General features: G+C 36.6%; 1 protein-coding gene across 7 annotated transcripts in view; it reads left to right on the top strand.

Moving 5' to 3' along the window:
* The window catches only part of DISP1 (dispatched RND transporter family member 1), an 89,690-nt gene that overhangs the window by 56,408 nt on the left and 9,746 nt on the right, over positions 1 to 23,536 (top strand). For all 7 annotated transcript variants that reach the window (XM_035321608.1, XM_035321609.1, XM_035321613.1 and 4 more), the window contains 4 exons: positions 16,845 to 16,874; positions 20,617 to 20,740; positions 21,994 to 22,121; positions 22,470 to 22,567. In XM_035321608.1, coding sequence (XP_035177499.1) covers positions 16,845 to 16,874; positions 20,617 to 20,740; positions 21,994 to 22,121; positions 22,470 to 22,567 — 380 coding nt within the window. The remainder of the gene's footprint in view (positions 1 to 16,844; positions 16,875 to 20,616; positions 20,741 to 21,993; positions 22,122 to 22,469; positions 22,568 to 23,536) is intronic.

Below are 23,536 nucleotides of genomic sequence, written 5' to 3'. Positions count from 1 at the left end.
CATATACATTTTACCTCCTTAAACTGGAAGTATCTACACTGATGAAAAATGGATGCATCAGTTATTGGCATGGAACCAAACACTCTCTCTCTGAACAGCCTACAAGGTGTGCCTAGATATTATAGCATCCTGCTGCATTGTGAATCCAGTTTATCATACTGTAAGACCATTGTCGATGAAGATTATGTTGGTAGATCTTAAAAAAGAAAAGAAAAAAGGGGTGCAACTGGATGCAGCCTTGCAGGTGAATGGCTGTATACTCAAGAAGCAGCAGTCTTGTTCATCAGTAGTTACTTTGCAGTGCTAGAGAGAAGATTAACACTGTACATGAGATATTTTTAAATGATCTGTTCCATACTCTGATCTTATTATATTTTGAGTTTATAATCTGCACAACAGCTTCTTTAGATATTTTTCCTTCTAGGCTAATTGGAAATCATCCAGTTTTATACTATGTACATGTTTTAACATGGTTATTTTAAATGCAGGTTCTCATACGATACGTTAATTCAATTCAGAATGCAGTCAAACTGGCTTTCATTTTGGTCCTTTATAACTTAAAAATATGCATTCAAGTATTGTTAAAGTTTTAGATCTGGGGGGTATAATTTGATAGAGGAGGGTGAAAGCTTTCTGCAAACTATATCACTAATGCTTACTGCTCTGGGCAGGTAACCAATTACTTCAGCACGACAGGTTTTGTCAGGTTTTAAGCCCAAGGCTTAACATTTGCTAGTGACCTAATGTTAAAGGAATGTGGGTCTGGTATATCATTGTGGATTGTAGTATACAAAGAAGACAAATTGAAATAATGCCACACTTGTCCTGTCCTCTTAAAGCTGACTAGATCTAGAATTTTGTAGTGTTCAGCTTTGAAGTGGAAACTAAATTACGTGGAAATGTCAACTATGCACCATAACTTGAATGTCTAGGCAACTGCTAGTTTTTCAGATGGGTGAAAAAGGCTTGTAACGTAAATTAAACAAAACATTTTTAGTGGTTGGTGGTATACAATGTGATTGATGGTGACGAGCAAATCTGTCTATTATGAAAGCAGGTAAAGTAGGTAACTGTTGGTCATAATGATTGTGATTTTTAGATATTTTTCTGAGGTTGAAAGATACTGAACAAAGTTTTGTGTTATTTTGTGTACATTTTTAAGATGCTATTCATTTAAACATGTTCATACCTCTTTTCTAGTAGGCAGAATATCTTGACAGCACAAACACTCCCTGTGAAATTCCAGCTGTCTGTCCATATCAGAATATAATGGTCCAAGGGACTCGGTTTGCTTTCTGATAAATGGTTTCTCATCTTACCAGTTCGGAACATGGTATGATTAGTCTGTCTATTCAGGTACTACTGGAAGACTTCCACTGTGTCCCTTTAAAAGGCTCATGTTGAAGTAATCCTCTGTCTGAAAGTGCTTATGTATCAACAAATGTGTGGCCCTGGAAGGTGGGTGGTTATTGTCCCTCCTTTGCTGCCATCTGCTTCTGTAATTATCAGCAAACTTCACTGAGTAGGCAGTAGCTGTTCATCTGTTGTTACCCAGAAGAAGTGGAAAAAGCATGAAGACTGATGCTTGACAACTGGAAGGACCAAGTTAGGAGTCACTAGGGAAGAGTAAAACCATGCAGCCCAGTAGCATGTTTATTGGGATGAAAGCAGGATAAAATAAATAATGAACAATTCCATATTCCAGCAGATCTAAACACTGCAGGAAAGAAATGTATAACCAGAAACCTCTTGAGCATTCCTGGTCTTTTTCAAAATCTGTTATTTATATATGAATGCATACATGTAAATAGGGGCAGAAGAGGAAGAATGTGGAGAAATGGTTCAGTAAGTTGTCACAGATTTGTGGAAAGCATGTGGTAACAATGCTGTGTATAGCTGTTGCGTCTGGTACCCAATTAAATTGCTTCTTTCAGATTTGCATGTGCACTTTTTTTAATGGGAAAACACTTATTAAGAAGTACCTGTATCCTTACTAATCTTGATGACAACTCTTCTGGAATCTATCTTTTGTGATACAATTTAGAAAACTTCAGTTGATGAACTCAGAGACAAAAGGTAAGGGAGAAGAGGTCAGGGAGCTGCAAGAAGTGATGATAAGGAAATGGCTCCAATCTGCCAGGGCATGTACTACTTGCAGTTCTGCTGTATTGGACCCATAAATTCACACAAGTTCTCTTTTCTTAGAGTAGACCTGCTTTATATCATCTACCATTATTTACGTTTCAGGAGTATAATGTTAATGCTTTTGACTGAAGCAGATAAGTAAAGAAAACTGCTCTGTGAAACATCTGAATAATTTATTTTAAAAAGACCAGGATGAAAAGACATGTGGAATGGTCTCTGCATGACCATATAGTCATATCAAGCTAGAACATGAGAATAAAATCAGCTTAAAGCCTTATAGAATCATTATTTTCACTAAAATTGAAAACTGGAATATTTGTGAATTGCTCCTCATCCTCCATCAGCCTAGTCTGTAACTCGTAGCTTCCAAAGCTTTTCTCAGCACTCAGAATTGTTACATGCTTTGAGAAAAATAGAGCTACTCATGTTATCTCCCATCTTCATGAACTAAAATGCTTTGAGCACCCAAGATCCTGTGAGGTGAACAGAGCAGCATGAGTAATGAGCCTACAATTCACATTTGAATTGCTGAATTCAAAATTCTCACTTGCGAGACCACGCAAGGCAAAAACATGGTACTTCAGAGTCAGGAAACTGGTAAAGAGTTAGTATCTTAAGATTTCTTGAACATCTTCCTTTCAGTTAGATTTAAGCCTTCTTTTGAACTGTTTTGACATTGTGGATTTATGTTACGGTTCTGGGATTCTGAGTTCTGCTCTATCTCATAGGGTTGTGTGCCACACACTGTTTAAACATTACTGCTTCTTCAGTACTTTTATTTTTGATAATTTAAAAACGGATTCTATGAAAACAACAGGCTGTGAAGTGAAGGTAGAATTACCCATTTTCTATTTTGCTTCTAGTTACTTGGCACAAATACTAGAACCAGAAAGAAATAAAAAGCTTTTTTTTTTTTTTTCCAAAAAGCAAGGGAATGTTTGCCAAATACCAATCGTAATAACAAGACTTTGTTATGAAACAGCTCCCTGCTTGATTCCAGGAAAAGGATAATTGTTATCTAGTACATTTTGCATGGCTTGCAGAGCTGATTATACATATACATGAATATATAATAGTTTTGAATATAGTTTCTCATTTCAGCAACATTAACTGTTCATAAGAACTCCTACAGAGATTTTTAAACAAAATGTTTTCCACCTGTATAAATATTTTACGTTTTGAAAATCGTTAGCTTCTACTATATTCAACACATTAAATGATTCTTTTGTTTTCATTTTTATACAAAATGTGCATTGATGTCTTCTGTATAATACATATACATGTATGTGTTATAGATTAATTAAAGCTTAACTTCCTTCCCATAGGAAGATTAAATATGTATGTTAAAACAAAAATTCCTTTAGGTCAGATTTTTGAAGGTTGTTTCTGAACCATTTTATCAACCTTTGTTAGCTGAAAGGCAGAGGCTGTTTCTGTTATTTCATTCAAGTTTCACGATGCTACAAATATCATGATTCATGCTGTAGATCAGGAATACCTGCATGTTAGTAACATGCATGGAAACAATCCAATTCTGACTTCATTCTCATTTAGTCCATGGTAAAATAGGAATTCTTTATCCCATGGTTTCCAAGAATGAAGAGGATAGAGGCAAATGTGAACTGCAAATTAGGTGCTCCCTTTTGTCTCAGTATTAATGGCCCAGTGGCGTACATGGATTTTAATGTAGTTGATGAATGCAAAGGGAATGTATACCAATTTTGTGCATCTTTCTGAATCTGAGTCCAACTGCAAGTTCTCTGTTGTGCAAATGTGCAGGAAGTGACCTGTGACTGAATAAATTTTCTTTATCTGGATTTTGGTTTCAATTTGAATTGTGCTTTCTCATTTTGACTTATTTTATTCAATTTTCCTTAGTCTTCAGTTTCCGTGTTCACCAATGACTTAAGAGGTTTTATTAATTCATTTACTGTTCCCTTGATAATTACTGTTCATTGTCAGCTATGCAAACGTAACATAAAATAACCTTGTTAGTATTGCACGGAGCTGAAAGCAGAAAACAACGTGCAGAGAATAAAAAATGTTATTTATTCTCTGGCAGACCAAATTAATAATAACATCTGAAGGGAAAAAAAAAATAAGTGCACTTAAAATCTAAATCATTAGGCAGTTTAAGGGATTCTTGTAGGCTTTTAATAGTTATTATTAATAAATAATTTTACTAATTAAGCATTAGTAATTGTCTACCAAGCATTGCTTTGAATCAAGCATTAATGCAACATCAAAAAATGATGCATGAAGTTTGTGCTATGCTCTGAGCGCAGCTGAGTGCCAGCTGGATGGTATTGTGACCTTTAGTCTCTGCCACTTACAGACTCCAGGTTCTGTGTGCTTGAAAAATGAATTTCCCGTGCCCTGCATCCCTCACCGTTCCTTGAACAATACAATTAAGCTGGTACTTAACTATCAATCTGCTGGGCCTTTGAACTGTAGTCTTCAGAAGGTATAATTAGCTGATAATGTAAAAGAAATGATACAAAAAAAAAGTCTTTCCTTTTGAATTAAATTGACTGGAAAAACAGCTGTGTTTACTCTTGAAAAGAACTAGTCTGTGTGTTGAGACAACTTCTATAACTGACCATTTATGTACACGTTATATTTAGAAAAACTATAGCAGAACATCTAAAACAGTGGCAGTTTATTGAAGTGCTTTTCCCATGTGTAGTTGTTCTCATGCACCATTAACTTAATACTGGGTTGTGATAAGGTTCAAATGTGAAACAAGATAATAGCCAATGAAGAGCAGAAGTCTAAACTAAACATAGCCAGTTACCTCATTTTTCACATCATTAAATAAAAGGATGTGTAATATTTGAGTATTCCCGTTTCTCGAAAGTTTTCAGTTTTTCTGAATGGGAGGAAATGTGCTGCACAAGGAGTGGACTTTTTCAAAGCTATTTGTAAGCTTCCATAATAGTCTGTAGCTCGTTCCAAAATCACTTATCCTTCTCTGATGATATTTCAATGTGTTCATCTCCTCGTAAGTAATAATTGATGTACATGCTTTTAAGTAATCAGTAGTGCTTGAGCAGTAAAAACAAACAAAGGACAAATCACACTGGGGGGAAGACGGGGAGGGTATGGCAGGAGGGGGAATATACCTGAGTAATTTCACATTAATTTTATTACTCCAGTATGAGTTTTCTGCCCAGGTTATCTGTTGAATAAACAGATCTAAAGCCTTGTACCACTAATAGCTCAATACAGGTAGGGGGAGCTGCAGGTAGGAATCCTAAATTATCAGGACTGACCATATTTCAGAAACCCCAAACCCTCTACTTTGGAAATTATTTTTTTCTAAAAATCATAAATAGATGAATGTACTGGACCAGAAAAGTTTCATTCAGCTATGTAGATGAACTTCGGCCACCTTTTCCTGGACGGTTTTGATCATAAGTTTGTATTATGGTCTGGTTAATCTTGCAGTACTTTTAACTAGAATATTGAGAGCCTTTAAATGTACTGTAAATATTACTTTTTTGTTTGTTTCCTATTGAGTAAGCAAAACAAATTTAATCTCTGGAGATGTAGAAAGTGATGCTGTATAACGTATGCTCAGTTCTTCAATGAAATCACTTCGGTCATAGAATGATAGAATCACTGAGTTGGAAGGGACCCACAAGGATCATCAAGTCTGACTCCTGGGTCCCCATAGGACCATCCAAAAAATCAAACCAAGAAGCATTTGGACATGCTCTCAGAAATATGAATGCTGGCAGGCTCAATGCTGTAAGTGATTTCCTGGGGAACCTGTTCCAGTGCATGACCATCCTCTCAGTGAAGAACCTTTCCCTGATATTCAGCGTGAACTTCCTCTGTCACTCCAAACTCTTCCCTCAGGTCCTGTTGCTGGTCACCAGGCCCTCAGGTCGTCAACACCTGCCTCTCTGATACCCCTGATGAGGAAGTTGTAGACCGAGATGTGGTCTCCCCTCAGTCTCTTCAAGGCTGAATAATCCATGTGACTTCAACCACTCCTCATAAGTCTTCCCCTCTAGACCCTTTGCCATCTTTGTTGCCCTCCTTTGGACACTCTCTAACAATTTTATCTTTCTTATATTGTAGTGCCCAAAACTGCACATAACACTCAAAGTGAGGCTACACCAGTGCAGAGCAGAGTAGGACAATCACTTATTAAATCATTTTCAATCTCTTAATTGTGTTGAACATAAACTTGCTTTATATAACTTAAAAATTATGACATTTTAAGTGACTAAATTCACAAATGTTGGAACACCATCCCAACACTAAAATGTTCGAAGTGAAATACTTTGCTAAAAATAAGAACAGAATTACTTAACTGTATTTTCATTTGCTGTAAGACATTAAATATGTAAAAAGTAGCATTTGCCCCTGTAGCCAGTCTAATATTTTTGATGAAATTGTAAGGGAATGTGTTCTGTCTTGTTCAAAGGATGTCTTCCAAGCTTCTGAGAGCAAAAATGAACCCTCTGGTGAATTGCAGTCACAAATTCTTCTAACTGTCCAGGAAGGAAGACTGATGCATGTACCAGTTGAAGCTCAGTATACGACAGTCCAAAGTCTCCCTGTAACAGAGTCAAACTTGTATATGCTTAATGCCAGTTATTAATGCCTATAAAACCATGGGCTTGGGCCTTTGTAGAGAACCGTTGCAGAGAAATCATCTTTATAAGAATAGGTGCTCTTGTACATCTCTCCTTGTCTTTGGTGTCATCAGACGGAGCTTTTTGTGTATGTTGTGATTTGTTGGGCCACATTAATTTCCCATCTGTCAGAGAAATATGAGTTGTGACCATGACCTTGCATTGCTCCGTTCAACTTGGGAGTGTAATAAAAAGAGTTTTGAAATAGAATATTTCTAAGGGAGGAAATTTTTGCCAGTTAAACTGCTGAAAACTACTCTAGTCATCAGTTACATTTCAGAACATAACTATTAATTTCACTGTGATTTCAAAGAAAAGAAAAAAGACTAATGGTTTTAGGCTTGTGAAGGATCTTGAAATAATATTTGTCTGCACCAAATTAGCTGCTGGCTTGTTTTCAAATAATGATTCATGGTGGTATTTTACTATGCTTTTTTATTGTCTTGAATAGTTCAGAACTTTTATTTAACTTGCCAAGCAGTACTATATGTGCCTTTAGTGCTTCAGAAATTAAAGGAATATATATTTATATATGTATAGCTTCAAGTAAACGTTTTGAAGAAGAATATACTTTAAATTGTATATAAACTGTGCCATTTATAATTGGGACAATCCTTTTTAAGTATGTTTGACAATTTTCTTTTTGGTAGTCTGAGAACTCTTTAAAAGTGGCTATACTTGTTGGAGAAGAGTTTGAGGGAAAGAAGAGTATAAGAAAAAATATTTTAGGTTGAATTTTATTTAGGTCCCTCATAGACTGTCAGATTTTCCTGCAGAGAATATGATTTATTTCCTGTTAAGACAAGGGAACAAGCTAGACTCTATTAAGGAACAGAGCCAGCTTTCTTAGCAGCTGATAATATTTAGTCAGCTCTTCAAGATGAAAGAGGGAAGGAATCAGAAGTCAGTATCGCAAAAATGAGGTTCTACAGAGCCTTTCCATGTAGGTTTTCAGTTAACACAAGTTCCTGCAATGTATTCAGTCCCTATGGAGCAGCAAAAAAAAGGGGGGGAGAAATAGCCAAGAACCCCAAACCTTGGAGATATTTGTAGGAGCATTTCAATTTTAAGTCATCCCTATGTTAAAAAAAAAAAAAAAAAAAAAAAAAAGGTATTTTAATTTTAGTATAGAATAAATCATACTGGAATATTTAACTCATTGAAGTAACTTCCAAATTAAAGTACATACAAATAGGATATTAATATTGCATTGACATCCCCCATATATTGACTTGATAGAAGCATATTTTCCCCCTAAAGCAATCTGTTGTGGGCTGCCTTTAGCTGGAAACTCGTGAGATACCAAAACTACCTTTTACTTTTGCAAAGTAGGTTAATAAAGTTTCATATTGGTTTCAAAGCAGAAAGTGAGCAAAATCCATCTCAGTTATGTAGGGTTTTGCCACTGATGTTAAAGGAGTCTGGTTCTGCACAGTGTGCATGCTCTAGGTCAGCAAAGCATGCACTTCTGTGGTAAATTTAAATCAGTAACCCCACCATAGAAGAACAAGTCTGTTGGCCTTCTACGCTGCGGTTACAGCATTGGTGGGTAGGGGAAGAGCAGCTGACATCATCTACCCGGATTTTGTGCAAAGCATTTGACATTGCCCTGTATGATATCCTTCTCCCTAAATTGAAGGCACGTGGATCTGACGGATGGACCACTTGGTGGGTAAGGAATTGGCTGGATGGTCACACTCAAAGAGTTCTAGTCGACAGCTCAGTGTTCGAGTGGAGACCAGTGACAAGTGGTATTCCTCAGGAGTCAGTATTTGGACCTATGCTGTTTAACATCTTTGTCAGTGACATGGACAGTAAGATCAAGTGCATCCTCAGCAAGTCTGTGGGTGACACCAAGCTGTGTGGTAAGGTCAACACAGTGGAGAGAAGGGATGCCATCCAGGGGGACCTAGAAAGTCTCAAGAGGTGGGCCTGTGTGAGCCTCATCAAATTCCAGAAGGTTCTGCACCTGTGTCAGGGCAATCCCAAGTTTCCGGTACTTAAAGGGGGCCTACAAGAAAGCTGGAGAGGGACTCTTTGTCAGGGAGTAAAGTGATAGGACAAGGAGTAATGGTTTTAAACTAAAAGAGGCTAGACTTAGATTAGACATTAGGAAGAAGTTCTTTACTCCAAGGGTGGTGAGGCACTGGAACAGTTTGCCTAGAAAAGCTGTGGAAGCCCCCATCCCTGTAGGTGTTCAAGGCCAGGCTGGATGGGGCTTTGAGCAAACTGATCTGGTGGTAGGTGTCCCTGTCCATGGCAGGCGAGTTGGAACTAGCTGATCTTTAAGGTCCCTTCCAACCCAAACCATTCCATGATTCAGTTTAAGATTCTCCAATTTAAGAATCATTTGGACAATGGTTTTATTGTTGGTAACACCTTCCTTTATAATCGTTTTCCTTTCAGAAAGGCAATGTTATTTGCTCGTACTTCCTGCAAACATAGAACATACCCTCATTTGGGACTGAAGAGGTAGGTAAGAATACAAGAAGACGAGACAAAAACCTTTACAAAGTTTGATACCTCAACTATAAAAATGTAAATTCACAGCTTATTGATTTTTGGTTTCTTCTACAATGTCTTCAATTTATCTTAATTTTATGCATAAGAATAGTCTTAGCATACATAATGCGTAAGTATAAGGGTAAGCAAAGATGCAACACTGGGATTTCACTCTTTTTGATGGGATGAAATAGCAGTTAATTTCAAATCATCTCTCCCTGATAGTCTAGAGATAAAATCAAATCCTTATGGGTTTTTATTGTTATTTTATGTAGGAAAGAACAAGAAAATTCTTTGCATTTTTCTTGCTTTCAATAAAATTTGAAAAACAGTAGTCTATCAAAAAAATGAGTTCTATCTTAGCAGCATCCCTTTGCTGTGGCCTGTCCTATGTTTCCTTTACAGATGTAAATAAGTACAGTTAAATATATGCAAAGACAATAAATGCTACATGTTTAAAGAATATCTGGAAAAAGTTCATGATCAGAGTTGGGGAAAACTGCAAATCATAGCAGAAGAATTAATTTAGAGGCTTACAGAAAGTTTTTTGGCAACTTAATCAGTTGCATTTGTTTTTTGAGTGGTTGCACTGACTGTTAAAATGATAAAGCAGGTGGGTGTTGTTATCTGACAAAGTGGCAAAAGCTAGCTTGATATTTTAGAGCAGTTGAAATTGTTCTCATAGGTCAGGAACATCCTAAAAACACTAGGATTTTTTTCCTCTGTAGGAATTTACTTTGTTTTTTTTTATGTTCTAATGGAATGTGTACACTATGATGCATATCTCATTCTATCCTGTAGGGATTTAGCATATTCTTGAGTGTAATAATGACAAAAGGTTATGTTTTATCACTTCTTGTAACCAGAGCTACAAACAAAAGGAATAGTGAGTGTCCCTCTAGCAAAGCAAAGCATTGAGGTTCAACACCTCATAATTCTTGGCCCCTACTTGAAAGATTTGTTTTTGTTGTTGAAAGTATGTTTTGTTCTTAGATTAAATGCGTGAAAACTAAAGCTTCTTCAACTTCTCAAGTTACTTGCTAGAAGAAGACTATTTTCTCCAATCTATTTCTTTTCTATTTAACTTAAATTCTTTTTTTTTCCCACAGATAATTTCTTGATATTACTTTTTTTTTTTTTTTACTTTTTTCAGTAAGCACAGTTAATTTAACATTTTGCACTCATCTTTAAATGAAATACAAGAGGAAATTAATTTTTTAATGATTTTTTTGTACCACTGTGTTTAGACACCTGTGGTATACAAGGTGCTTCAAAAAGAAGGTACAGTCTGTGTCCTGTAGAGTACTCTATTTCATGAATATGCTATGTGTTTTTATGGACATGATGTTATTAGTATTTAGAAAAACAATGCATGCCTTTTATGAATAGCTGCATGAGGGAAGTAGAATCAAGACTAAGTAAACATTCAGTGTTTGTCCATACTGCCAAAAGCTAAAGTTCTTACAGATCTACTGCATTTGCTCCGGATCCCATTTTACTAGAGCAGTTGTGATTGCCCCTGCAGCTTTGCTCTCTGCAGTACTATTGGGGACCACTTTGCATCCCTGTGACAACTTTTTCAGTTGCTTCTATGATAAATAGCTGCAAGCTATGCTTTTATTTTCAATACTTTGTAGAGCTCAGAGCCAAAATGGCAAAGGCTGTCAATCTGACCAGTTAGTTTTCTCATGTAGAAAACCGGACTCCTCCTAATCTGCCAAATTTCTGTCAGAGACCATTTGTTTGAGCCCGAAATTATGGTCCACTGTTACTGTTCATAATTTAAAAGCAGCTGAGCATGGGTCTCGGCTGGATGTGCTGTGTTTTTCAGCAGCTGGTACTTTTTCATCCGAGACCAGTTTCTGCAGGGAAAAGTGACTGCAAATACTGGTGTTTATCTTTTCGAGGTGCTTATTGCCAATTCATCTGAAAGTCTGCAGTAAACTGCTTGATGGCAGGTAACGGGGTGAAGAGCAGTGCGTCGTCAAGAACTGCTTGTTCCGGCAGCAACCATCTAAACATCAGGAAGCACTTCTTTACAGCGCAGGTGATGGAGCATTGGCGCAGGTTGCCCAGAGAGACTGTGGAGTCTCCCTCCTTGGAGATAATCAGAAGCCACCTGGATGTGGTCTTGGGCAACCTGCTCTAGGTGTCCCTGCTTGGGCAGGGAGGGTTGGACCTCCAGAGGCTCCTTCCAGCCTCAGCTGTTCTGCGGTTCTGTGCCAAGGCTGGAGGTTCTCCTGCTTCTCTTACTTACACAGGAAGCACCTGCACTGGCAGTTTCAGGTTTATCTATGTTTTTTTTAGTTGTTGCCTTACACCTTAGAACAGGGTGCAACTATCCCAGTCAGTGCCTTTGTGCTGCTTCATATCTGGGGTGGTAGCCCGACATGCATTCATTTCAGCTTAAAGTCTGACTCATTCGTGGTTCCTCCAAGGAACAAAGGGGAAAAGTCCCTCTACATCTGAGCTTCAGTCTCTATCTGCACACTGTGTAATAGAAATTTAATTGTGTCTAAGTGTCATGAAATAAGTCAGAAGACAAATATTTAACTAGGGCTTTATTCAGAATTATAATTGGGATTTAATGTGATTTAGGAGGATGCTGTCTAGCTAAGTTAATACTAAAGCATGTTTAGAAATGTACTGACCCTCTTTAACTGACTTGATAAAACAAGTTACTACGTAAACAAGTTAATACACTTAAAACAAGTAGGCAGGAATGCTTGTGGTCAAAAATTGTATTAGTATCTTTTTCTACCTTTTAATTTACTGATAGCCGCCAATACATTTTTAAATGTTGCTTACTCCAATAGGTAAAAAGCTCTCATCAAAGTATGCTTCAAAACAGTCTGTTTTCCTAATTTTCGGTCATAGCTACTTTCTGCAGCTTTTCTTGCATCCATTCGTGAAGCAGCTGGCATTGCTTCTTTTTGGTGTGAGGTGCAATTAGTTACGTTAATTGATAGTTTTTTCACAGCTGAGATTTGTTGAAGAAAGACTGCAAAAAGAATGTCTTGGAATATCTAGGTAATTGTATTGTCATCTGTTACATTCAGGTTTGTATTCCTCTGAATCACAATAGACAAGCAAAACAAATGCACTGCATAAACAATAAGCCATCCATAATTTTATTAAGTGTTAAATTCATTTGAAGCAATTCCATGCTGAAGAAACACGCTCATGAAACGGTGCTTTTAGACAACGTTTGTCTAATAAGCAGTTTGATATTATAGCAACACTTTTGGAAAACACCACTCCTCCTTTTCACCATCTTGCACAGAAGGATGCTAGTCAGCCCAGTAAGTTTCAGGTTGAAGAACTTGGGAGATTTTTAGCCAATCTATTTATCTTTTCAGATTGTACTTCCGAATTGTGTGATGCTCGAGCTAAACTAGCCTTTAGGAAGAAGAGCATAAAGCGTCTGTTGAGTAGGGATGAGGTTTGCAGTAATGGTAGTAGAGTATTGCCTCTCCTTTTATTCCCCCTTGGCATAGCTTATACTGGATTTTAATCAGTGATTGTAATTTATGTAATACCTTTGTTTTTGCTAGTCCTGTCACAGACAAATGCAATTGTCACTTTCTGGTATCAAACTTGAGAGAACTAACTAAAAGGGTAATTCAATACAAACATCAACTTGGCTTTTGTCCCAATACCATTATGGAATTCACCATTTCTTTCACATGAAAACCTTTTTTGTTGTTGTTGTTGTGGTTGTTCTTGTTTCTTTGTTTCTTTTTTTTTTTTTTTTTTTTTTTTGTCTAGACTTTTTTAGAGCTTGGGGGTGTTATTTAAACTAAGTGGAAGTATAATACTTCATGAATTAGACACAGCAGCTTTAATTAAGTGGGAAAGATCTGGTTTTACCATGCATTTCTGTATTTTAGAGCATAACTAAAGAATTTTTGTGCATAGTTTTCAGGGATAACTTTTCTTACTGACTGATATAATAGAGTCATCACAACAGCTGCAAGGGATTGGTTACACTGCTGGAATTCACTCTGGTGTACACAGGTTTTTTTAATGCACGCTTTTCGAAACAAAACAGTTTGATAGCAGGTGTGACCTTTAACCCTCCCTAACTTTGAAGAACTTAATCATCATCATTTGTTCAGCACTGAATATATTCTGCAGGTGGAGGAAACAGAGGGAAATGTAGTTTGGTTTTTGTGGGAAAGAGGGAGGATAAGAAACAGTTATGTTGGTGTTTTTACTCTTTTTATGTAAACCAAATCAGCCAAAGTTAGTTTTGAAAGTCCTATCTAAAACAAATCTTAAATTCTGTTGAGAAAACATGTTTTGCCATATAGTTATTTTAAAATTGGCAAAATCCAAGCATACAGAAGGTAATTTTCTCTGTCCATATGAACTGGAATTGCCATATATGCTTCTATACACGTCAGTATAGACCTGAATCACAGCCGCTAGTGCTGTAGTTGTGGTCCTTGCATGGCTGTTTTTTGTGCTAAATAATTGCATGGTGTTGTTGCTTGTAGTAAACTCCATTATGGCACAGATGAGAAAGAGACTTGCTTTCACAAGTAACTGAGCATATGTGGAAATGCAGAACTTAAAAAATAAAAAGTAGAAATTAATGTTTGGGTCATTGTATTAACAGTAAACGTGTGGATATGTTCCTCTCTAATCTGGAAACCCAGCATATCTTGTAATTACAAAAATCTGTTTTCTGACTTCTTAGTTTTATCCCTTTCCATACAGGTGTGGAAGCACAGATTCAGTTAGTGTTCTTCAGTGGTGCTGAATTTGTCCGTGAAAGGTTTCCCTGTTTAAGCATTTCTCTTCATATAGAGTCCCATTACAACTCCCTTAAGATTCAGGTTTAGTGGTTTCCAACCCCAATACCTACTTTCTTTTTGTCCAGTCTAGCCTGTGTTGAGAAAAGTTTGTTTTGTGGTTAAGGTTTTAGTTAGGATGATGAGAAGCCTCCTGAGCCTGCCTCAGCTTCTCTTTCAGCCTCAGGCAACTTACTGTTGCAAAATCATTTCAGAAATCAGTTTATTTGGGCTTCTGTGACTTTTGGTTTCTGACAAGTATGCTGTTCTTCTCTTGGCACCAGGAGAACCAGAAAAAAATTTGGTATTAGTTGTTAGTGTGTTTGGTATCTCTGAAATTCAGATAAGTGCATGTTGGACTACAAACTAAAAGTTGGTGATGTTTCATAAATTTAGCCTTCATTTCTGTGGCTAAATTTGAGAGAAAATTCTTGTCTGTACATTTCCTCAGACTGAGTTACTGCAACTGCAAATTGTGTGTTCTACTTTCCTCATCCCTTTCTGCAGCTTCCTCATGGCTGCTAGGAGCAATTTGTACTACTCTGCTACCTGCATTCGTGTTCCATGTAACATCTCCGCTACTTGGCAGGTGGAAGCAATCCCAGACAGCAGTGGGTTACAACTAATAGAAAATCTGTTTTGTTACAATTATTTCTTATCAAAGTTAAATTTTCTGGAGGAAATACATATATATATGTATATGTATGGAATCATGGAGTCATTAAGGTTGGAAAAGACCTCCAGGATCATCTGGTCCAACCATACCCCTACTACCAATGTCACCCACTAAACTACGTCCAACCTTTCCTTGAACAGCCCCAGGGACGGTGATTCCACCACCTCCCTGGGCAACCTGTTCCAATGCCTGACCACTGTTTCTGAGAAGAAATGTCTCCTAACTTCCAACCTAAACCTCCCCTGGTGCAACTTGAGGCCATTCCCTCTAGTCCTGTCACTAGTTATGTGTGAGAAGAGGCTGACCCCCAGCTCCCCACACCTTCCTTTCAGGTGGTTGCAGAGAGCAATAAGGTATCCCCTGAGCCTCCTCTTCTCCAGACCAAACACCCCCAGTTCCCTCAGCCGCTCCTCACAGGACTTGTGTCCAGGCCCTTCACCAGCTTCGTAGCCCTTCGCTGGACACGCTCCAGGGCCTCAATGTCCTTCTTGTAGTGAGGGGCCCAAAACTGAACACTGCACTCGAGGTGCAGCCTCAGCAGAACAGAGTACAGGGGGACGATCACCTCCCTGCTGGCTACAGTATTCCTGATACAAGCCAGGAGCTTGATGAAACATTACATCACAGTTGTATTTGTGCTATATTGCCTGAGATATACAATGCATGAGGATATATAGAATAAAAGAGGGCTTAGCATCAGTGTTAGTTGTGCTAGTTTAACTTTTCTTCCATCCTCTCTGCTGAAGAAAGGGATAACATGAATTGTAGAGTTTATATTCCTGTGTCAGTTATGTTTTTATTGTACCTTTTACTATCAAGTCATTTTGCAGCACTTAGAATGTATGTCTGAAGGGACCTCTTGTTGTGTTAGGAGCTGTTTTACATGGTACTATACTACTTATTTGCTATAACAGAATGTGAAGTTTGAGGCTCAGTTTTATATTAATTATTTCCTCTTGACCCTTACGGTTACTCTGAATTAGAAATAGATAGAGCCTAAGCAGTACTGTCATCTAGGACAGGCACGGTTGCGGCTACCTTAAAGTGGTTTATTCCCCTGGACTACAATTGCAACCCAGTGTGACAAATCTTATTCCTCAAATGACAGCAAATTTTGAGCACTGAATTAAGCTTTAAACTTCTGTGAAAACCTTTGGAGGGTCCAAAATTTGAGCTGTTACTCCAGTGGTATGAAAATATGCAAATGTTCACTCTTTTGGAGACCTCAGTGCAGAAGTACCAAGTGACTTATTTTATGCTGTTTCTTAAATTGTTTCCTATACTTTTTAAAGAAGTGTATTAAATAAAGTGTATTCATAACTAAATAAGGGCTATAGTATGGTTGCATTTTCAGAGTGATTGTATGTCATGTTCATAGACAGGAAGTTCTTGAAAGGACTTCATGGGAATTTTTTAAAGTGAAATGTATGCTGGACTTGCTGATCAATAGCTAACAAAATGAAGTGTTCACTGAATAGTTGTGAGTGTGAATAATTGGCATTTGGGTTTGCGGTCTCCTCATCAAGTTGTTTATTTTACATTTTTAATAAAAACAGAAACTTGAATGGGAAAGTTATTTTATATAGGTACTTTTTGTCATACTATTCTCTGTATTATGGTAAGACAAAAATTCTGGCCAAAATCATTTCCTGTAATGGAATTATGAAGGACAATTAAAAAGGTTCATGAAGTGCAGTGTCAGAACTTGGTGTTTTGGTTGTCCTTTCCCATCATATGCAAACTTTCTCATGATTTTTAATGGTACGGATTTTCTATCTTGTTTATCTGGTCTTTTGTTGAAAACTGGAACAGCCTCTTAAATAGTAATCCCAAAAATCAGCTGCATAAAATTACACTTTTGAAAACCCAGCTGTCTTTGTAGCTATAATTATTCTCTGAATTACATGTTTGCAAAGGCTCAATTGAGTATGATTGTATGCCTTCTAAAATAATTCATATTCTGAAACAGCTGATTTTTATCATTTAGTTGCTTATCTATGTATGGGAAAAATTAACCAAATTGGCATGTGCACATATATTTCATATATTTTCAATTACTCTTTTTTCCCCCTTTTCCAGGCCAGCCAGACCATTCAGGTTACCAAAAAGGTAAGGTATAATATCATCACATGAGACATTTACATAAAGACATAAAGTGATCATAAAGTTGTTATTTTCCACACAATGCGAGAGTAAGGGACATTCGAGAAAAACAGTAGGCAATCAAAAACATTTATATTGAAAGTTTTTCTTAGCGCAGTGGGGAGTGGATTTCTGAAGGGTTTAGTAGAATTGATGTACAGTGGGTCCCTAAATAAACACGGAAAGGTGTAGCCAGGAACACGGCCCTTGACATCCCTAATCAAACAGCTGTGGATCCTGTGGGAGCAGGAAGAGGAGAGACCACAGAAAGTGGCCTGAGTAGTCTTTCCATAAATAGCTTCTTTGGGAGAGGTTTTTAGAGACAAAATACCGGGCCAGAAATTTAAAATTATGCAGAATGCTTTTCTGGCAAATATCTTATTGTAATTTTTACTCTAGTCAGTGCCATTCTCATTCTATACATATACACTGTCAGCAGAAGCTTAAAAACTCTGTGGCTTATTACTGTTCTGATTAAGGGCTATTCTGAGAAGCAGCTTGGTTGTGTCAGTGAGAATGATAACCTGACAGAAAAGTTCAGAAAATTTCATCATAATGATCTCTGCTTCCTAAAACCAAAGCAGAAAACCCACACGATCAAGGATGCTAGGTTTGGACAGCATGTGCTCTGAGGTACGGCAGGATCATAGAAAACAGTAGAGCAACTTACCTAAACTGTTCATGTATCAGTAATAGCAACAAGAAATCATTGCAAGAGAACGTATGTTAAAAACATAATCCACCTGTAGAATTTATCTTCAGTAAAAAACAGGCTTGCTCACTGACTATCTGGTGTGAGTTGCATAAATCTGCAGTAATACGAGTGCAGTCACACAAATAGCCATTGCTCGTGTTTACTGTATTGAATTTATATGTGATATGTTTCTGTCTCTTTATGTGAGACTGAGCAGTGGTTTAAACTGAGTATGTCTGCGTATAAGTGCTGAACTGAAAAGCTTGATACCATCCAAGTTCTATGCATTAGCTTAAAATGGAAGGGAAAGCAGAATGCTGTCTTTTTTTTTTTGTTTTTTGTTTTTTCTCCTTTTAAGAAAGTACCTGGAGTCTAGGTCACCTTGGGGTGAAATGCTGAAACCAGTCTTTAGTGGTGCCAAAATGGTAAAATTAGCCTAGATTGAATTATTGAATCTCCTAAGCATTTTTGTTCAAAACATGAAGAAAAAATACTCCTTCATGTGTGTGAAATATCAAGAGGAAAGAAATTAGTGAAAACTGCACACATTTTCAAACTACAACCATTCCAACAATTAGATGGAAAGCAGTGAATGAGTGGCCTAAAAAGATTTTGGTCAACGTCATAGATACAAAAAAATCATCACGTAGTGCTTGAATACTTAGAAGGAGAAAAAAAAACTAGCATAGTAACATCACAATATGCCTGGTTCATTGTGCAAGTGTAGTTCTAATTAGGCATCAAAAAACATGAGGCATTATCCCAATATGGAAAAGTGCTAAGGTGCATGCTTAGCACTAAGGATGTGCCTTCTGAATGGAAGTGATGCCTTGACTGAGGAATAGATTTGGAAGAGATTTTTCTCTTGGATTTGACATGGAATCGAATTCAGGGCATTGGCTTTTCACAGAGAAAATGTAATTAGGCTAATTTTCTGGCTTTTTAATGGGTGCAAAATAAAGTAACTGCCACGTGTTTAGCCACTCAGAGTGAGACAACATCTGGTCTGCCTGTAGGCATCTTGTTTGAAACCAGAGCCCTCAGTGGCACCAAAGTATGTACAGGCAAAACGAAAATGGTTCGGACTTTTCTAATGTTCCAGCTCAGGTCAGCTTTGTTTATCTGAATTTCAGTGCATGTTGTAAGAAGCAGGACAGTAGTACAAGTGTAAACGAACACTTGCTGTCTTCTGTGTGGCTTATTAACTTGTTAAACAATTCACCTAGGACACGTTTTCTTTGGCAGCTAGTGTCTGAAGGGCTGCTCATGTGACAATGGAAGCATAGAAACAACATGACAAAGGGGTAAATCTGGCACCAGTGAGTAGGAAAATATAAATAATTTAGGTAGAATTTTATGACTTCAGAGCAAATAGGTGTAATAGCTAGTCAATCTAGCACTTGGTGTTTATGAAAACATTTAATCCTATAAATAGGAAAATTCTATTAGGTCATTTACTTCCCTTCACTTCTACTTTGTACAATTGCTCATTTGGCAAGCTGCCCCTTTGTGATTCACTTTAATAAAAACTAATGCTTCAGATTGCTTTTCAAGCTTTTGCTAATTAACCTCTTGTGTGAGAATGTAAGAATTATTCCACATTTACCAAATGGGATATTGGGATACACCCAGTGCTTTGGACTCCCTTGCTCCTTACAGCTGTGCTTAGATTCCTGGAGCATACTGACTTCCACATGCTACAAAAAGTCAGCAATAAGCTTGCTCACTGCTGTTACTATTACAGTTAGAAAAATGGGAAGCTTTTGCTGGAGCGAGGAGCTGGGCATTACATCCCATCTTAGGAATGGGATGGAAATTTTCTCTACAGCAGATAATCAAATTGTGATTAGGTAATGGGTTGGCCTGAAACTGAAAAAGAAACTATCTTTTAAGATAGTAATATAATAGTAGTAGACAGTACAATAATAGAGCTCTGCTGTAAACTTGCTTTCATGTTACATTGCAGGCAAGTTGAGGAGGAAATGGGGTATAAATCTTCTTGATCAATATTTAGTGTGTACAGAGACAATCAGTGCAGAATGATTCATAGCCTACATTTTTTTTTTTAATGCCTCTTAAACTTTGTGGGACTCTCAGTACTCTTTGATCCCCAGATTAGACAATGTTACCCTTGAAATATAAGCTGCATGAGTTCAACTCTTCCCTTGAAGAAAAAATGTTAAGGAATTAAGACTTCTGGGTTTCGTTTTCTTTCCTGATACCTTTTGTCAACTTAACAGAAATAAAAATATCTTCCAAAAATGATGAAAATTAGATTTGGTTATAAAACTCTTGCACTCTCAAAGTTGAGAGCATACTGGGAGTTAAAGGTCCAAGGATATATGTTATTCTAGAAGACTAAAACATTAATGCTGATTAGTTTGTGTCATGTTGCAATTCCCTTTCATTTTTGAATTTAAAACAGATTTTGTGGATAGTTAGTATCTAGGTTTTGAGTATATTTTTTTAAATGGCAGTTTTAAATATAGAGGAAATGTTTTATTTTGGGTTCTGCTTAAAAATCTGTTTTTCCTCTGATATTTTTCTTTAAAAAGCTGAAACTTTCAAAGAAGAAACTGTGATGTTTTCTATCTTGAGTTTTTTAACAAAACAATTATTTTCTGGTGGTTCCAAACAAGGATAATATCCGTGCCAGAAATTAAGTGTAATATTAAGGAAGAAATACTAATTTCAAAAATTTGCATTTAGACTTAGAGTCTTCATTTTACATCTGTTTGTTTTTCATTCTTAATATAAAAATATGACATAAATGATTCCTATGGCAGTTTAAATTCCTTAAGGGTACTGAACAACAGAACTATCTATGTCAGTAGCCCACAGTCAATCACCTCTGTAGCAGTATAAATAATATTTAAGATAAAGACTGCATTTTTCCTGGGTCTGATACAAAAAGCTTTTTTTTATATACAAATAGAAAGCTTCAGGAGGGAGGAGGTTTGTTTGTCCATGACTTTCTTTTCTCTAACATATTTTTCTCTGCTTCTCTCCATGTAGCTATGCTGCGCTGATAGCTGACTGGCCCGTGGTGGTCCTGGGCATGTGTACTGTGTTAATAGTGGTGTGTGCACTGGTTGGAATATTAGTTCCAGATCTTCCAGATTTCTCTGATCCATTGCTGGTAAGTGAATACTAGTCACTTGTTCTGTTCATTAAGTATTTTTGGCTTGGTGTTTTTTCAATATTAGCAGTAAACAGTGGATGCAAGTACAGCAACTGGTATATTCCCCTGACGCTTAATGTGCCTGAAAAGATCCCCTGTACTTTGACTCTCTTTGGGAATCAGTTTCCATTGAGTTTCCACCAGCAGTAAGCTTGCACAATCAAGCTTTTTCTAACAGATCCATGAAAGAAATGAAATGTTAAAGAGCCTGGTGATTCCTTTAGCAAAAATAATTTTAAAAGTATTACATTTTGACATTGGTAACAAAGAGTGATAACAAAGATGCAGTTGCCATCAGAGTGTGTTATCCATCAGTTTCAATTAGTTCTGCATGTTGTCATTCGAATCTCGTGTGCCCCACAACAGAACTGCTCTACATTGAACAATGTAAATTCATCCCAGTTTTAGATGTACAGCACAGTACAACACAGACCATACGTTCTAAATCAAGTTTCAAAGAATGAGGGCCAGGATCTATTAAAGGAAAGGGTATTCTAAGTGCCTTCTGGGGATGAAATGATATCCATATTGAAAGACTGAAAGTAATCTATATCAGATTTTGTTAAATACTGTGCTCATTTCTTATTTCTCTTGAGCTATTTTACCCATGAGTAGCTTTATGGAAAAAATACATTTTTTTTTCTGTCCTCAAGTATGGATATGCTACTCCTGTATTTTACTGTTTTTTGTATTATAGTAGCATGTATCTGTACATATCCATATGTAGCGGCTGTTTCTGAAAATAGTCAAGTAATTCTAATTATATTTCAAAGTCAATTTTGAAATGGAAGACTTGCCTAGTTATTGGAGAAATATATATATATTTGAAAGTTTTTAATCATAAAGATCATTTAAAAAAAGATGATAAAGATCATAAAAATCAGTAAAGAGTTGTAATTAAGATACAGAAGAGGACATTACAGAACACTCTTACTCTGAAAAGTAAGTTGAACATTTAGTAGACTAAATAATCACAATTTCCCAGGGAGATAAGTAATATGTGCAAGAATTTGTAATCCCTTGTCAGTTTATGTAGTTGGTCATTATTTTGTCAAACTGGCCTGTCATAAAGCATTTCACATTTAAAGCAGATGCCTGGAGTAACTATGCTTCGTAATGAAAACTATACATCACTTTGGCCGTGTTTCCACGTTCCTGTTTGAGCTAAAGAATGAAAAGTATTAATGGAATTTTATAATACTCTTTCTTAGGGTTTTGAACCAAGAGGGACAGCAATAGGACAGAGACTGGTTACATGGAACAATATGGTGAAAAACACAGGGTACAAAGCAACACTAGCAAATTATCCTTTTAAATACGCAGATGAGCAAGCTAAAAGGTAAGAATTTGTATTAAAGATACATTGTATTCTATTATCTTTTTGTGTGTGCATAGCACTTGCTTTAGTACCCACTGAATTTACTGTATATAGTGTCAATGGTTTCAATACAAATTGGATCTAGTCATCTATAATTTTTGAGGACCTACATAATTCCCATCATAAGATTTTAAAAATACTATGTCAGCCTTTGAAGTCTCTAATAACAAAAAATGCAATGAATGTTTCAGTTCTTGAATAAAGAAGCCACATTGTAATAGAAGAGCTACTGAGATGTGTTACTCGTTTGGATACATGTTTTGACGATTTCTTTGGTAAAGTAAGTTAAAGCCACTTATTCCATTTCAGTCATCAAGACGACAGATGGTCAGATGATCACTACGAAAGAGAGAAGAGGCAAGCAGAATGGAACTTTCACAAGGATACCTTTTTCTGTGATATTCCAAGTAAGTGAGAAATGATGTAAGGAGAATGAGCTTCTGCCAGCTGAATCATTTCTGAGCTATTCTGTCTATTGTATGCCTGATTAGGAAAATATTTTTGCTTATTATATCCATTATATTCATTACATTCATGATAAACACCTTCTTTATGTGTGCAGGAGCCTTTGAAGTTATTGGGCTAAAATGTTATATTCTATTGGTTCTTCCTAGGAAGCAATTATGTCCTTAAAGTGGTTCCATTTCCTGTAAAGATATCCTGTTGTTGATAATGCTGTAATCACTGTAAGGGCAGTGTTTTATGTATGCCTATAGACATAGCACTTAACTCACACTGGGGAAGACGTTGTGTTTTGTCTGTGCCATCAACTCTAAAAAAAAAAAAAAATAAAACCACCTAAAACAAATTACTTTTCCTCTAGATGTTTACATGAGACTCTTTCCTAAGAGACATCCACAGGTCATATCCTGCCCAGAATTTAGGCTCTTTTTAAAAACAAAACAAAACCAAAAGATCTCAAAACCAACCAAAAATCCTGCATGTTCTTAAAGTAGTAAAGGTTTTTGGAAATGTTTAAATTAAACTGGATGACAAAGAAGTATTTATTAAACTTTTTACAAAGCATAAGACAAAACACTGATAAGGCAGATTACATGCATTAGCAGATGTAGATCTCGCCTTTATTCAAAGAAATGCCTACTTGGGCTCTGTTGTTGCTACTTGTATATGTGAGTACTGATAACAGAGCACAAAAACATAAATATGAAATTATTTGTTTATATTATTGACCTGAAAGAGAAAGCAAAGAGCAGTAAAAACGGGTGAAAAACAGATTTATTTATTTTTCAATTACACTGAGGTTTTACATCTAAAGTGAGAGAATATGAACAATGTCATCATTGTGAGCAGAACCAAATTAGACTGAAAAGTTATTTCATAAGGAAGAGGAAATGTATTAGAAACACTAGTGAGCA

Source organism: Oxyura jamaicensis, chromosome 3, assembly GCF_011077185.1.
Source record: "Oxyura jamaicensis isolate SHBP4307 breed ruddy duck chromosome 3, BPBGC_Ojam_1.0, whole genome shotgun sequence".
Lineage (NCBI taxonomy): Eukaryota > Metazoa > Chordata > Aves > Anseriformes > Anatidae > Oxyura > Oxyura jamaicensis.
The sequence above is the reverse complement of the archived record's forward strand: the minus strand, read 5'-3'. Positions and strand labels throughout refer to the sequence as shown.